General features: G+C 43.8%; 1 protein-coding gene across 2 annotated transcripts; it reads right to left on the bottom strand.

Moving 5' to 3' along the window:
- Nucleotides 1-262: 262 nt before the first annotated feature.
- LOC311362468 (serine/threonine-protein phosphatase 2A 56 kDa regulatory subunit gamma isoform) lies at nucleotides 263-12,208 on the bottom strand. Of its 2 annotated transcripts, none has more exons than XM_084482322.1 (14): nucleotides 12,050-12,208; nucleotides 5,788-5,987; nucleotides 4,851-4,961; nucleotides 4,035-4,127; nucleotides 3,802-3,932; nucleotides 3,469-3,528; nucleotides 3,190-3,298; nucleotides 3,047-3,100; nucleotides 2,763-2,933; nucleotides 2,045-2,172; nucleotides 1,715-1,816; nucleotides 1,254-1,326; nucleotides 768-884; nucleotides 263-394 (listed from the first exon to the last, which is right to left on the bottom strand). In XM_084482322.1, the coding sequence occupies exons 1-13, from the start codon at nucleotides 12,141-12,143 to the stop codon at nucleotides 798-800; spliced, it is 1,413 nt and encodes a 470-aa protein (XP_084338448.1). In that variant the 5' UTR covers nucleotides 12,144-12,208; the 3' UTR covers nucleotides 263-394; nucleotides 768-797. The 2 variants fall into 2 exon arrangements, with proteins under 2 accessions (XP_084338448.1, XP_084338449.1); XM_084482323.1 differs by having other exon boundaries at nucleotides 768-849.
- Nucleotides 12,209-15,967: the final 3,759 nt, after the last annotated feature.

Below are 15,967 nucleotides of genomic sequence, written 5' to 3'. Positions count from 1 at the left end.
GTGTGCTGAAGTTAACCATGACAGGCTGAGGAGGTCTGAGGCCTCCGGGAAGAGGAGAACTGAGCCAGCCTCCTCCCCCGAGTCCTACTTGGCCAATCAGAGCCAACATGACTTGGGGAGGGGGGTGGGCACAGTGGGGTGGCTTGCTGTGTGGTTTGAGGCTCAGAGTCCACAGACTGACCGGGCGCCTTGGGGGTGGGGGTGGGGGTCGGGGGGGGGATGACGTTATGGGGATGGGGACCTAGAGTCCGTCGTGGGGGGGGGGGGGGGGGGGGGGGTCAACATGTCTTCGCCTCGGCGGGGGGAGTCCAAGGCTTTTCGTGGTGTAGATGTCCTGAGGCAACTCAGACCTGCGGCTCACCAGTGGGCCCTCTGTCCGCTGGGCTCGCTGTAGCTGTGGAGGTCAGGGTCAGCAGGGTTAGGGTCAACAGGGTCAGGGTCACCAGACTAAACGGTTGTAAAATATCAATAGCCTCCAAATATTGTTGACGATTCAATTTTTTTCCCAATTGCCCCAACTTTTTATAATCCAACATAAAAAAAAGTTTAATAGTTGCAGGATTTATGGTCAAAAAGAAGATCAAAACATTATGTTGGACCAAGACTAAAGCCATTTGCAATGACAACAGCACAGTCCGTCCTGTGCCAATCACAGACATACAAAACAGACATTCAACAGGTGAAGCATCCGTTTATGATTGACAAGTGAGAAACGGGAGCGTCAACACATGTAGAGAGGTGGTGAGATAGGGAAAGAAGCCAGTTACCTGAGTGGCGCCTTCCTCAACTGTCTTTCTTCACCTCTGAACATCTTCTATCGACGGAGCCTCTGTCTCCATTGCTACAGGACTACAGCGGTCAGGGGAAGGAACACACACAAGGAACTGGGTTGAAAGAAATGACGGAAAAAAAATACTTTCAGCAGCATGCAAATAATGTATAAAATCAAAATGTTATTTTGTTTTCATTCTTAAATCGGCTTGATTAATTCAATAAAATTGAATAAAAATGCATCTATATAACGTGTTCAGCTCAGCATTTAAATCAAAAGATTTATGACCATTTTATGAAAGGCCATATTCTTCACTAAAGCTAAGGGTAAAGCAGGATGATGATAAAAAAAGCTACAGCAAGCTTTCACACACACACACACACACACACACACACACACACACACACACACACACACACACACACACACACACACACACACACACACACACACACACACACACACACACACACCAACTGACCTGTGGGTTTGATTTGGCAAGGTTCTCAATCCTGATCCAAGCCTCTTCCCGCTCTTTCGACTTGGCCTTCTCTCTGTATCAACGTCAAAATGTCACAATGTCACAATGTATCAACTTATGTAACAGCGTTGGCTTGAGGCAAAACAAAGAAACAACTTGAGGAAAACACAAATGGTAGGCTACACCAATTATCCAAACAACATCATCTTTGTTGTGTTGTTGAGACACATAATGTTTTTCTGTTCTAGAAATATGGATATGTGACCCTGGTTTGACATGTGCACCTAATCAGAAAAGCCCAGCCCACAAAATAACATTGTTTTAACACCCAGAAAACTGAGCTGTTGACCCCAATGAGGTGACTACAAGTTATCCCTTTGATGGTGTCTCATGTCGCTAAATCCAGAGTCCTCATCAGGCTGATCACGGGGAGCAGCGCTGCCGCTGGCCAGGAGACCTACTTGTTTTTCTCCGCTCTGAACTGCTGGGTGCAGTCGTCAAACAGCTTCTGGTTCATCTCCATGAAGAGCTTCAGCGCATTGTAGATCAACCCGTGGATAGTCCTGAAACACGAGCACAGGGTTAGATAATCCTGGAGCACATGAGCACAAGGTTAGACAGGCCTGAAACACTTTTATGCTAGAGTTAGGGTTAACCCTAATGCTGCGAGGGTTAGGGTTAACCGTGATGCGGTGAGCGTTCATCTGACATCAAGTTAAAGTTACATTTACCCTGGATCCCAATGCTGAACGATCAATGTTCTCTAAAGCTAGATCTCAGCCGGTTCTCACTTGTTCCAGTGGGTCTTGGAGTTGCGGTACAGTGCGGGGAACATGATGGGTAGAATCTTTGCGGCGTTGTCGCTGATGAGACTCATGATGTACTCGTTGTTCCAGTAGTACAGCGCCCTCTCGGCCACCTGCCATACAAACACCATCCACAGACATACCAGCGGGTCACATTCTATTGATGTCCCTCGTTGACAGCTGCTGTGGCTGTGGGCCAGTAGCCCCCCCCCCACTAGAATCAAGGCCTTCAATAAATGTGAATACTGCCCAAAATTCACAGGAATTACAAGAGTCTGTCTTTGACTAGCCCCGCATTAGATCAGTCCACTGACATGAGCACCAAAGAACTACGACGGACCAGCAGAACGGACCCCTCACCCTAACCCATCACAGAACGTACCCCAAACCCAGGTCTGCTAGATTATGGAGAAATTAATAATCACGATTATTTTGGTCAATATTGAAATCCCGATTATTCAAACGATTATTTTTGAGTTTGAAAACATGCTGCATTTATTCAGAGTTTCTCTCCAAAAAACACTTGGAAAATGAGAGCTTTGAAATTTCCCCATAAAAAAATACAAAATAAATTCAAATAGAAAATGTTCAAATTAAATACATTTCAACTCGATTAGATTAGTTTGGAGATTGTTTGACTCAAAGCACAAAGCACGTATCACTAACCCTGACCCCTAACCCTAACCCCCAGCTGAATGTTTACCTGAAAGTGCGGACTGGACACGCACTTGGCCAGCTGGCGGAAGAGGGGCTCCTGGACCTTGACGAACTCAGAGGGCTCGATCACGTCCAGGATCTCCTCCAGCTCGTTCAGGAACATCACCTCCTTGGGACTGTGCGTTTTGGGCCAGTACTTCAGCAGGGCCATCACCACCTGTCAGCAACCAGAGGTTACGGCCATTGGTAAATAAGGAGGGTTGATTAAGAGAGAGGAGAAGTACAACAAATGTGGTGGAGGGTTAGAGGGTGGTGGTGTGTCCAACGTACCGGTTCAGTGAGAGTACTGTCCTTCTCCAGAAACTGTACCACACAGTAAGCCAGCTGCAACATAAACACCATTAGGATCCTCAACTACTCCCCACTACTTGAAGAACGAATGAAGAACGGCGTGAGAGCCCAGGGAGACAGACCTGGGGATGGTAGACACTGAGGGACTTCACTTTGTGCAGGGGCAATAGGACCTTCAGCAGGAAGATCTTGTGCTCTTCTTTAAGTGGCAGGGCAAAGCCATTGATTATGCTGGGACACACAGACAACGGCAGGCAGTTAGAAACTCATCACACTGAAAACAAATATACTAAATAGGGTGAATGCAATATTTCCACATCTTGGAGAAATTCAGAGGATTGATCCAAAAAACAACAACTGCATGATAAAGAAATACTCATATGAAAAGAAAAATCACAAACCTTCCAAGTATTTCCAGTAGTTCGGCAATACCGTTATGATGCTCTGTCTCATAGATAAACCTGGAAATGCGCAGAAAATTATATATTTTTTGAGATTAAAGTTTTGAGATGAAAATGTATATAGTAAAATGGTTTGCAGTGAGTATGTATTATTTAAAACATGTGATCGGAAAGTTAAATAGGGCTCACCTATAGAAATAATTAATCTAAGATAATAGGGCTCACCTATAGAAAACGTTATTAATGTAAGCAAATAGGGCTCACCTATAGAAAATGTTATTAATCCAAGCTAATAGGGCTCACCTATACTGATCCAAGTTAAATAGGACTCACTTATAGAAAATGTTATTGATCTGTTTCCTTATGTAGGCCCGCAGCCCCAGGAACTTCCCGTAGATGCGGTGGAGCGTTGTTTTCAGGAAGTCTCTCTCTCTGGGATCCTCGCTGTCGAATAGATCTAGAAGCTATGCCGTCCAACAGAAATATCCCACACCCGTTACACTTCTAACAAGGTCATAATACAAGGTCATAAAACCAGTGAAGAGAAACCGGCGTGGGCCGCTCACCTGCATCACAAACTTCTGGTCGATGTACTTCTTCGCTACGTTGGGTTGAAAGTCGGGAGACTCTAAAAACCTCAGGAAAAACTCATAGACAAGCTGGAAGACAATAAATTAAAATCAGACCATCCACTTTGAACCATGAACCAAACGACAAGCCACAGTTAGACTGAGAGGATAGGAGGAGTCTATCAGAGGGGGCGAGGGGTCTATCAGAGATGAACAGGGTGGGAGGGGTCTATCAGAGATGAACAGGGTGAGAGGGGTCTATCAGAGGGGGCGAGGGGTCTATCAGAGATGAACAGGGTGAGAGGGGTCTATCAGAGGGTGGGAGGGGTCTATCAGAGATGAACAGGGTGGGAGGGGTCCATCAGAGATGAACAGGGTGAGAGGGGGTCTATCAGAGGGTGGGAGGGGTCTATCAGAGGGTGGGAGGGGTCTATCAGAGATTAACAGGGTGGGAGGGGTCCATCAGAGATGAACAGGGTGGGAGGGGGTCTATCAGAGGGTGGGAGGGGTCTATCAGAGCGTGGGAGGGGTCTATCAGAGATGAACAGGGTGGGAGGGGTCCATCAGAGATGAACAGGGTGAGAGGGGGTCTATCAGAGGGTGGGAGGGGGCTATCAGAGGGTGGGAGGAGTCTATCAGAGGGTGGGAGGAGTCTATCAGGGGTCTATCAGAGGGTGGGAGGGGTCTATCAGAGGGTGGGAGGTTTCTATCAGAGGGTGGGAGGAGTCTATCAGAGGGTGGGAGGAGTCTATCAGAGGGTGGGAGGTTTCTATCAGAGGGTGTGAGTCGAGGGGTTCATCCAAGAGGCCCCACCTGGAGATGAGGCCAGGCCGCCTCCAGTGTTGGCTCATCCTCTTCTGGGTCAAACTCCGCCCCGGTGGGGTTCGAAGATGGAGGCAACGTTCTGAACATGTTCACCGCAAACTAGAATGGGAAAAAGACGAGGTAAAGTAAGATCAATAACGACGGGAGCATTTTCTTTGAACACACAGCCGGCTGTCTTCGCTGCCAAAGGGAATTTATAAAACACATAAAAGGGTTGTTATCCAACGTCACTAATATCCCATGACTGGTTATCAACATTCCCCTTCAGTGCTCCAAGGAGGGATTACTGATGCTGAAGCTGTTTTAGGGTTAACTGTTATATCGATAACTAAACCATTTCTCAAAAATGGTCCTAATCCGCCATGTGTTGATTTGTGCTTTCCAGAGAAATGATCTTTAAACCTTCCCATCTCATTAAAAAACCAATTTACATGCAATGTTTAGGGTTTGTGTTATTGTTTTTTTTTTTTACGTCAATAAGGATTTTGAAGCGTCAGTCATTTTTTTTTAAATAAACTAAATCCTATCCCATTAAGCCACACCAGTTACCAGTTCAATAAACTAAACCCTGTCCCATTAAGCCACACCAGTTACCAGTTCAATAAACTAAACCCTATCCCATTAAGCAGTTACCAGTTTAATAAACTAAACCCCATCCCATTAAGCCTCATCAGTTACCAGTTAGGTTAAGTCCTCAGCAGCATCACCATCCAATACCACTACACCCAGACCCGCTATACCCAACACTACACCCCCCAGACCAGCTACACCCAACACTACACCCCCCAGACCAGCTACACCCAACACTACACCACACCGCCTACCCCCGCAAATTGATGAATGGCGCGAACACCGTGGTTCAGGAGGATTTCACGTGATTCTACTCGCACGTACACTTTGCTCGAGTTGCGATATTCAAACCCACCATGTGCACCACCTCCGGGTAGATGGGCTCCGTGATGACGTTGCGGTTGTGCGTGATGTACTCCACCATCTCGCTCAGCGCCGCACGCTTCACTTCCTTCCATTTCAGGTCACTCAGCGGGTCGGACAGGAAGTCGAAGAGGACGCAGCACTGCCGGAGCTTCTGGATGAACAGCTTCTCCTGCTCCGCCGGGGCCACGTCTGAAAACAAATATGCACACACACTTTGAGGGACTGGAGGTTGTTTGACAAGTCACTCTTTAAGTTGACAAGCTAACCTAATCACCCGCATAATTACTCGGGGTGTAGCAAACTCAGATGGATGGATGGATGGATGGATGTAGATATATAGATGGCCATATATATATATATATATATATATATATATGGGCAGTAAAACAATAAATGATCGTATCGTGATACTTTTTATCAATATCAATATAAAACATGTTCAATATATATCGATAAGAGACTGGACCACCGAATCTAGCAGCTGGGTTTGTTAGACAAACACGGTTCCATACTTATTTACAATATTTGAGTGTTTTTCATTGTTGTATCGACATTGGAGTATTTATCAATGAAGAACAGTGGAAGGTCATATTAAGTGTTAAACAGAAGTGTTTAAATCCAGCATGGTAATTCCTAGTCTTTTTAGGTCATTAGAATTATCAATAGTAATCAATATCAATTAATATGATGAAGTTATATCATGATATGTCTTTCAGCCATATCTCCCAGGCCTAATATATATTTTTTTTAATCCCACACATGGAAATGTACATAAAAAAATTGTTGCATCGAGATGCATCGATAATCGTTGACCTCTGAATGGGAATCGAATCGTGAGGTGCAAAGAGATTCCCACCCCTTATAATTACTTCTATAAAACTGCTTTAAAAAAAAGCTGCTTACAGTGAGTGTGTTCTCCACGCTGCCTGGAAGTGGAAAAACTTTTTTCGCAACAATTTTGATAACCTAAAAAGTGGCAAACCTATGGCAGATTCAAAATAGGTTATATACATTTAGATTTAGGGCATTTAGCAGATGCTTTTATCCAAAGTGACTTACAACTGTTAATACACACCGACGGCGGAGTCAACCATGCAAGGTGACAGCCAGCTCGTCAGGAGCAATTAGGGTTAAGTGTCTTGCTAAGGGACACATCGACACTAGGAGGAGCCGGGGATCGAACTAGCAACCTTTCGGTTACAAATCAACCTGCTCTACCTCCTGAGCTAAGCCGACCCCAAAATAAGTTATATTTAGCAAACAATATTCTGTCAAGTAGTCAGCTTCAGAAAGTAGCAGAAACTTGAAACTGCTCATCGGGGCACCTCCCTTAACATGGGAAAAAAGGTTTGGTGTCGATATCTAATTCCATGATGTCAGTGTCAATTACAGGAATTACTCTCAAGCATAATGCTCCATTTCACCAGCAGGTGGCAAAGAATCACACATTAAACGCCATCTACTACTAAACCAGAGAGTGAGTGAGTGAGAACAAATTTGGAAAATATAATTGGCTGCATTGGTTTGAAATTCTTCTATCCAAATCGAGGCCTCTCTGTCCAACGCAAGGTGGGTCTTAAATGGGTACACACATAATTTTTTTTTAAAGTCAGTTTTGATGGTGGATTTTGACATCGTATGAGAAACATGGCTGGGGATTATTTTGATACGTTTACTTCCCACTACTTCTGACTTCAGACTACTGTATGGACGACTGCTCCTCCAGATATAGTCTAATTTACTCCTGGAAAAAAGCCCATCCATGTAGTGTAGTGGTAATAGTTGGCCACATGGACATTGGGACGCTGGTTTGAGTCCGGCATCGACCAAACACATTGTGAGAAATGGCATGAAATCAAATAATGCATACTGTGCAAAACCCATGATTCTCTCTAAAAGGGCAGCGCTGTGACAGACGGTGAATACCACTCAGACTGCCTGAGTCCTAGTTTTAATTGCTGTCAGAATAATGGGTTTTTCATTTGCATTAGCTAAGAATCATGAGTGCAACACAAGGGTTATTGTCTATATAGCAGGTCAGGTACTTTTATTTTTCTAATTAGAACTTTGATTTCCATATTTAGCCAATTGGCTCATTGTAAGTCAAGTATTGTTCTATTCTGCCTAACATTTGAGCTGTTGAAAGTCATTAAAAAAAAAAAAATCAATGCAATCACCAGCCTTCTATGAACTAAAAAGGTAGAAACTAAGTCCCACACTCGGTTAGGGTTAACTAACCCTTGAGCATGGCGAGAGGGGAAGGGTAGCAGGCTAAAGTGTCGGAGCTCAGGAAGCCTGTGGTATTGATAAGGCCCGTCAGCATTCACTCACTTTCACATTTTCTCTGTTGCTTGGCAACAGCCCAAGCCAGGTCCCTTTTTTTTTTAGATATCTCATCCCTGCAGGCCCACCCAGACCCCCCTTTAGAAGGTCTTATAGGGTCATGTGAATGGATGAAGGCCCAGGCTGAAACCCATGTCCAGTTCCTATTAACAAAAGGAAGTATTTAGCAGGGCAGTCTATCAGCGGTGCTGTCATCCATTATACAGGCTGGTTGGATCTGCAGAGCTAACCATACATGCATACTATGCAACTAGGATAAAATCACAATCTCCATGCAGGACAATTATACAAACTAAGATATAATTTAAGAGTTGGTGAGATTTGGCAATTTTCATAGTCTCGTTTGTTAATTGGATCATCTGGGACTCATAGCTACAGCTGTAGTATTTTCTCTGGAATGACTTCTTCACTAGAATATCTCCCTTGTCATTATGACTATGAGGGAAAATGGGAAATATTTCCAGTTTGTACCAATATAGCCAACATACTAACCGTTGACTGTTTCAAACCCTTTATTCTGCCTGTCTGAAACTAGGGTCAGTAGTGGGAGACCACTAGAGAGAGCACAAGACCAACACACTACTACATACAACTGCAAATACACAATAGAGAAAGCTTTACGGTTAGCTATTTAGCTAGAAGGTTCTCCAGTGCACACATGACACTAGGCCTACAGTCTCACTATGTATGGAAGCAGCTTTCGCAGTCTCATCGGTAACGGCGTGGGGCTTTTTCCCAGCCCCCCACTGAGACCCTGGGGGGCTCTGACGTCCATGATGCTATTCCCAGAACAGACCCAAACCAGTGACTGTGTCCAGCGGGTAACGATCCGGAAACAAGAAACGCTGCTAGGGTTAGGGTCCGGACACAAGAAATGCTGCTAGGGTCCGGACAAAAGAAACGCTGCTAGGGTTAGGGTCCGGACACAAGAAACGCTGCTAGGGTTAGGGTCCGGACACAAGAAACGCTGCTAGGGTTAGGGTCCGGACACAAGAAACGCTGCTAGGGTTAGGGTCCGGACACAAGAAACACCACTAGGGTTAGGGTCCAGCCTGAGAGTGAGATCCAGTAGTGGAATAATTTTTTTCTGCAAGGCTTCCATCAGTTTAAACACGCACAAAAGGTATTTTCATATTTACTGAAACAATTGGCCCAAAACCTACATTCCAAATAGTAATTTGATTCATGTTGTCACTTGCTAGGCCAATGTAATGAGCCAGAGCCAACTAGTGATATTCACATGAATTAACATTCACCCAGTCCGTCATCCATCATTCAAAGGCCTCCATCCAACCTCAGCCAATCAAACCTTTCCATCACAACCTCCAGCTCTTCACCAAGTTATCTGTCCCCCCTTCACACCACGGTATCGGGAGTCTTGCTGGGAGGTGGCACACATAAATCAATTAATTTGCTAGGGGAAAACAACATAAGCTTGCCATAACCGTGATGATAAGACATCAGTTTTGGATTCTAGCAGCAACAATCAGGATAGGATCAGGCAGGGTAATCAGTATTCAAGTTAATGACATTAACAAAGACCTAGAGTTGTAGGCGTTTAAAGATTTGTCCGCCATATCCCCAGGAATACAGTCTGAGCTCTGCAGGTGCAGGGTCGAAAATCTTTCATTTCAAAACACATGCTTCTACGTTTTGAAGTTACAACTTTGTCTTGACTTTCAAGTGAATGAAAGCACTTTTATGTTGTATGCTTTATTATATTTCTAACCACATAACTCCTTGAACACCTTATAAAGCCCTTTTGCCGTTTATATTTTAGGGTAGTAGCAGTAGATCTTTAAAATTGAATGTGAATTTGACGCCTGTCTTGAGTCTCCACAGACCAAACAGAACCTCTGCGATGTAGTAGTCTGGATCTGTTAATCAACTTAAGGACCGTAATAATGGAATGCATTCTCTTCCATTCTCTTCCACCCAGTCTCTGCTCCCGTGACATAAGGGCCTGTGTGGTTATGAAGTTCCTTTACAGCCTAAAATACCCAAATAGCTTGTTGTGCAACAGATAAAGAGCCGGTGTTGTGCCAATACGGGTGCTAACCCCCGTGTGACTTCATTAATGTAGCAGGCCTCAGATTGGTCACCTGTGTGTTTCTGTATAGGCACCTGATAATAACCAAGGATCTTGAATAATTGGAGTCCCCTTGTCGACCCCCTACTGTTTCAGCTAACCTACTGTGTAAATTAATGCAATTAAAATAACAACTTGAAGTCAGCCAGCGGAGGGGAATTTTTGTTCATCCACAAACCACAGGGGGTAGCTTTTATCAATCCGAACCCTTTCAAATTGCTTCTATATACAAACCTTACATAATTGCATGATCGTCTAACATGAATAAATACAATTACAGGAGAGTTAGACTATACACATACGACTCCATGATGTATAAAGTTTATCTTTCTTAAGAGTCGCAATCGATGCAAGCCGAAAACCCTGCAAGCACGTTGAGGTGCAGAGAGACTATGTGCAAAGAGACAATGCACATTGAGGAGAGACTATGAGGTGCAGAGAAACGATGTGCAGAGAGATTATGCACATTTTGGGGCAGAGACGATGCTGCCTGCACATGACATTTACTGTTGAACTGGCTTGGGGTTGGCCTACATCATCATATCAGGGTCAAATAGGTAGACTTTGTAGCATTGATATAGGGTGGGGGTGAGTAGGGTTAGATGGTTGGCCTACATCATCAGTAGTTGCATTTAAGCATGCATTTAAGCGTGTTGTGCATGCTAGAATAATGCTTGGGTTTTATTGTTCCGTTTTGTTCACGTGCAGGAGAACAACTTTTACACTTGTCAGCATGCCAAGACCTTTGACAAAATCAAAAAAAAAAAAAAAAGAAAAGCACTGAAATGATTTGAATTATTTGTATTTAGATTCACCACTCGTGAAATGTGGTAAACATTAACTAATTTGGAGCTAGTGTGTGAGAGAGAAAGTGATTATTGGAGAGAGTGCTATTGTTGGCCGAATAGGATGACAACCAATCTAGTCCCCATTTGATTCCAATCGATAAGATTATCAATAAGTGCCTCAGGCTCCGTCCAAGTTAGGCTGCACCAGAGTACAGTGTCCCCTTTGACTGGCCTTTCACAAATCAAACGCACAGTAGACACATTCAATCTAGCTAGTACGGTCACAATATACACTGTACAATCGTAACTGTTAGCTACATTGAAAAAGAATGGACTGGCTCCAATGACAGCAGTGTTTTGTGAGCACACTTCGACCAGGAATCTGCCTTATTGACCATTGTGAAATGGTTCTTTAATGGTGTCCTGCCTTCTGATATGCCATGGGGCATTTAGCAGGTGCCTGCCATCTAGAAAGTCAAACGGGAGGGTGCTGGACAGAAGAGGGCAGGCCACTACATTCTAAACCCCAGGGTCAATGTGTTAAATACAATGGAGTGTGTGACAGAGTCCTTCATCACAGAGAACAGTAAGGGATGAGCGGGAGGAGAAGGAGACGCGACTCCTTTGCCCCAAGAGGGTGGTCAGCGTTTATGCACAACGTCATGTAAACAGAAGAAAGAACACCAGATCGCAGGAGTACACATGAGAACCAAAGTGAAGCCCTTCCCTGGCTATGACCTCACTTCCTTTGACATCACTAGTGGGGGGATGGGCAGACAGTAACTAGCTAGTAAAACCAGCTCGTTAATGGCGTTATCTAGTCTTACAGTAAAGCCCACCGGGTTAGTAGATTAGCTTGCAATCAAATATAATAGCGATGCCGAAACAACTGCAATTAGATTGACAGAAATAATAGTTCCTGTGACCAAACGTCTGATTGCTGACTAACCAAGCGGTAACCAATGGAGGGTAGCAGAGAAAACACACAGCTCTTCGTATGCTAGGACATAGCGGGGAATAACCCAACATACCTCGAAAGTGCATCAGAGCCACCGGCTGGAAAGGCCCGTTGGAGTTAGGGGCGTCCACGACCATCCTGTCTGCTGGTTTATTGCATGTCAACATCTAAACTTCGACCAGGAAGGCGATCAACTCAGGGCGAGAGGCCAGCCTCCATTTTAGCACAAAAAGCAGATCAGAAAATGAAGCTCTCTGCCGCTGGAGGGAACTGGCTAGTTAGTGACGTCACTAGGGAAGGAGGTTGCCGGTTGGCTGAGTTTGGACCGCTCATGCTGTGAGTGACGTAAAGTGATTGGCTGAAAGCTGAAAAGGGGGCGGGCCATAAAGTGTAATATAGGTCCGGCCCCTCCTCCCCACTGACGGGCCTCTCTGCCCTTCAATGCAACCGGGCCTCAGATCTTAGATCAGAAAGCATAACCGTATCCCGCTGTTTAAATGCCAAAAGGGGTTACAACGTAATCTGACCGAGGATAAGGGGATTTCATAGGCAATTTTATAGACTTTTCCGTTTCAGTAAAATCATTACTTTACTTACTTTTCGTGCACGGTGACTCCAGGTTCATTTTAAAGTGTAAATCTTCGAATTTTGACTCACAAATATAATTAATGTGGCGTTTTTTTTCAGAGCATCAAGTGAATATGAGTCATTAAAATGTGATGTGGCAACAGGTGATTTTCCATAGGAATCAAAAGAGATCATAAGAGATAAATCGTATCAGTTACCAGGAAAACGGTAATGCCTTGATTCTGAGAGATACAGTAATGACGTTGCATAGCTTACATGAAAATATCTCTGTGTTCTGGACTTATTGTACAGGCTGGCTCTATGTCAGCAATGTCATGAATTAATTAAAGTCATTCCGTTGAATGTAACCTGGACAGGTTGTGTTTTCGGATCCATTCATATTATTGATAGACTATAGGGAAATCACCATGCTGATCAAAACTCCAATAACTATCACAGACAGACTGCCAGTCAGACAGACATAAAGGTAGACAGATGACTGTGTTCAGTAATCATCCAAAAGCCATGGTTCACAGTAATTCACTGATTAGCTAACTAGGTCCTATCATGATGAACCAAACAAGCCTGCTCATCATTAAATCCCTTCATCGTTCAGCTCCCCAGAGAGGGTTAGGGTTAGCTCTAGACTATAGTTAGTTACCTATCTATTCATTCAACTATATATTCAGCTCACCCAGAGAGGGTTAGGGTTAGCTCTAGACTATAGTTAGTTACCTTTAGATTCACCTATATACTCAGTGTACCCAAAGAGGGTTATGGTTAGCTCTAGACCAGCGATTCCCAACCACCGGTCCCCAGACTGGAGACGGTCCATGGGACACGTTTTCTGAATAGTCACCTATTCAAAATGGGTGCCAATAACCATACAAAAATAATTGTGGTTTGTCTACAAAAAGCCACCTGTGATGTGTCGGTGGTGCAATATCAGCTGCTTATGTCTGGTTGGATGGTTTCAGCTCGCTAACTTTAGCAATAGCCTAGCCTTGTTGAACTCCACCCATGGGCAGTGAGTGTGCAGAGTGGCCACAGGTGGGTGGCTGGGCAACAGGTGGGTGAACAGACAGGTGGTCGGGCAAACAGGAAGGCCAATGCTTTGATTCAGGCCAAATGAAATGATTGGCCGGGTTTATGAGGCATGCGACAGCCAGATACAGAATTATTTTTTTTCCTTTTTATGTCCAAGTATTTGATTGATTGATTGCTGTCGGGAAGTAAAGATAATCTCAACTAATGGGTCAAAAAAACGAATAAAAAATAAACTGCCTACCCTAACTTAAAATACAATTCTCCATTAAATGCCAGCCCAAAAAGAGAGATGTTATCCGTAAAATATGATCTTCAATCAGATATGAATCAGATATGAATATGAGTGCAGGTACTGTGAAATGTTGTGTTTTAGCATGCATATAATATAAAATACAGAGAAAGCGGAAAATTGGGCTGTCCAAAATATACTCCATAGAAATTGTCCGGTGTATTATTCTGTGGGAGAAACGCAGATAGGCAGTTTCATTTTTATCCAGCAGGTGGCAGCAAAGGCTTTGTGAGCTGCACTTACAAATACAGCCAGAGCAAATCACGAGTCATACGTCTATGGGACTACGTCTATTAAGGGTTAGAGGGTTAGGGTTAGAGAAGATGTGGGAGAGAGAGCAGAAGAAAAAGAGAAGAGAGAGAGATTGAGAATGAGTCATCCACCAGCTCATAGCAGGGACGAGATCATTAAGATGTTCGAGATTATTGTTATTATGATTATTATGATTGTTATTAGTATTACCATTAGGAATAATCTGTTTTAATAATAAGGAGAAACTGAATGAAGCAGTTTTAATGGGGATATGCTATAAACCATTCAAGTTCTCGAAAGGGGTAACTAATGGCAAGAAAGTGGTTTGTAATGATGTGTAGTGATGATGTGTTTTTTCAGATGAGTAGAGAGTTGAGAACATTTTCTAAATGTTAGTGCAGAAAGTGCAGAAGTCAATACAGTACAGAGAGCAACCAAGGCACGAAGGCAATGGGTGCAGACGGTTGCCTTCATGCCTTGCTCACAGAGTCACAGGACAATCATTAGTTGAGGAGAGGTTAGCATCCAATCACCAGTATGATTCTAAAAAGAAAGACAGTTCAGTAAATGGTACTTCACAATGGGTCATGGTTAGCTTGGTTGGGCCTAACCCATAACCCCTTAACCCTAACCCCCCTAGTCCCATGAGGGGTTAGGGATAACCCTAACCATGTATAGTCCCATGAAGGGTTAGGATTAACCCTCTAGTCTCATGAAGGGTTAGGGATAACCCTAACCTTGTCTTGTCTCATGAAGGGTTAGGGTTAACCCAAACCATGTCTAGTCCCATGAAGGGTTAGGGTTAACCCTTACCATGTCTAGTCCCATGAAGGGTTACATGGTTAGATAACCCTAACCATGTTTAAGGTTAGGGTTTATGGCTTCATTGGAGAACTCGATTGGAGATTGGAATAATACTTGTTGTAACTATGGGTTTGTGGGTTGTTTCATTAATAATTGGCACAATATAGGTCAGAAATAGAAGAGAAGATGACATAAATGATTCAATCAGATTAATTTTCACCCTTAAATATCACATGCAACAGGTTTCTCTCCCACAGCCAAATCCTCCATCCGTATCAGCTGCTGTTCATCCTGGGATCATCAGAGCACAGTATAGCTTACAGGAAACCGCTTAGACCAGATCCGCTGTAATTTGGCATGTAAACAAAGAAGCCATGAAAGATTCATGTAAGCGTGCAAACCTCAGCCATCACTGTCTTGTTAACAGTCAACACAGTGAAATAACCACCAATACACACATGGTCACATGAATACATGAATGAATACATGAATACAATAAAGTAAAATAAGCTATGATCACATCAAGTGCTTTGACAGGAAATGTTGCGTACAGCACGATATAGTCTTATAGACAACTAGACATGGCATAGAGCTGTTTCTATAAAGGTTTTTATCTTACCAATGGAAGTAGAACACTTATACCACCAGGGATACATAGCCCAACCTAACCCTGACCCTAACCAGCTCCACTGCAGTGGTGGGAACAGGTCAGACACAGGCCATCGATCACATTGTCAATAGTCTCAGCATCCTCTTTATGCAGATTGATAAAGGTGATTGATGTGATACACTGTATCGAACAGTGAATATTGATACATTGCAGACTCAGTTGAACCATCTGAACCGAAATATAACAGCGCTCTTTGTTTCCTCTCAGGGTCTCAAGTGTCAAGCAGCAATCGTGCACATGTCATACATGATGTGAAACCATTTGCTCGCTCTGCTGGTTTGATGACCCAGATCTCTGTTCCGGTCTCAAATCACTTCTCTCCGTGTGGAGCTTATCTTACATTAGTAAGCCCTCCGCAGGTA

This window comes from Micromesistius poutassou, assembly GCF_964030765.1.
Source record: "Micromesistius poutassou genome assembly, chromosome: 17".
Taxonomy (NCBI): domain Eukaryota; kingdom Metazoa; phylum Chordata; class Actinopteri; order Gadiformes; family Gadidae; genus Micromesistius; species Micromesistius poutassou.
The sequence above is the reverse complement of the archived record's forward strand: the minus strand, read 5'-3'. Positions and strand labels throughout refer to the sequence as shown.

Bases quoted from the DNA above. Each gene is read 5' to 3' on its own strand.
- LOC311362468 (XM_084482322.1), bottom strand. From the start codon at position 12,143: ATGTTGACATGCAATAAACCAGCAGACAGGATGGTCGTGGACGCCCCT. The intron at 5,988-12,049 runs GTATGTTGGGTT...ATTTGTTTTCAG, and splicing joins GGCTCTGATGCACTTTCGAG to ACGTGGCCCCGGCGGAGCAG. The intron at 3,299-3,468 runs GTTTGTGATTTT...TGTGTGTCCCAG, and splicing joins CTACTGGAAATACTTGGAAG to CATAATCAATGGCTTTGCCC.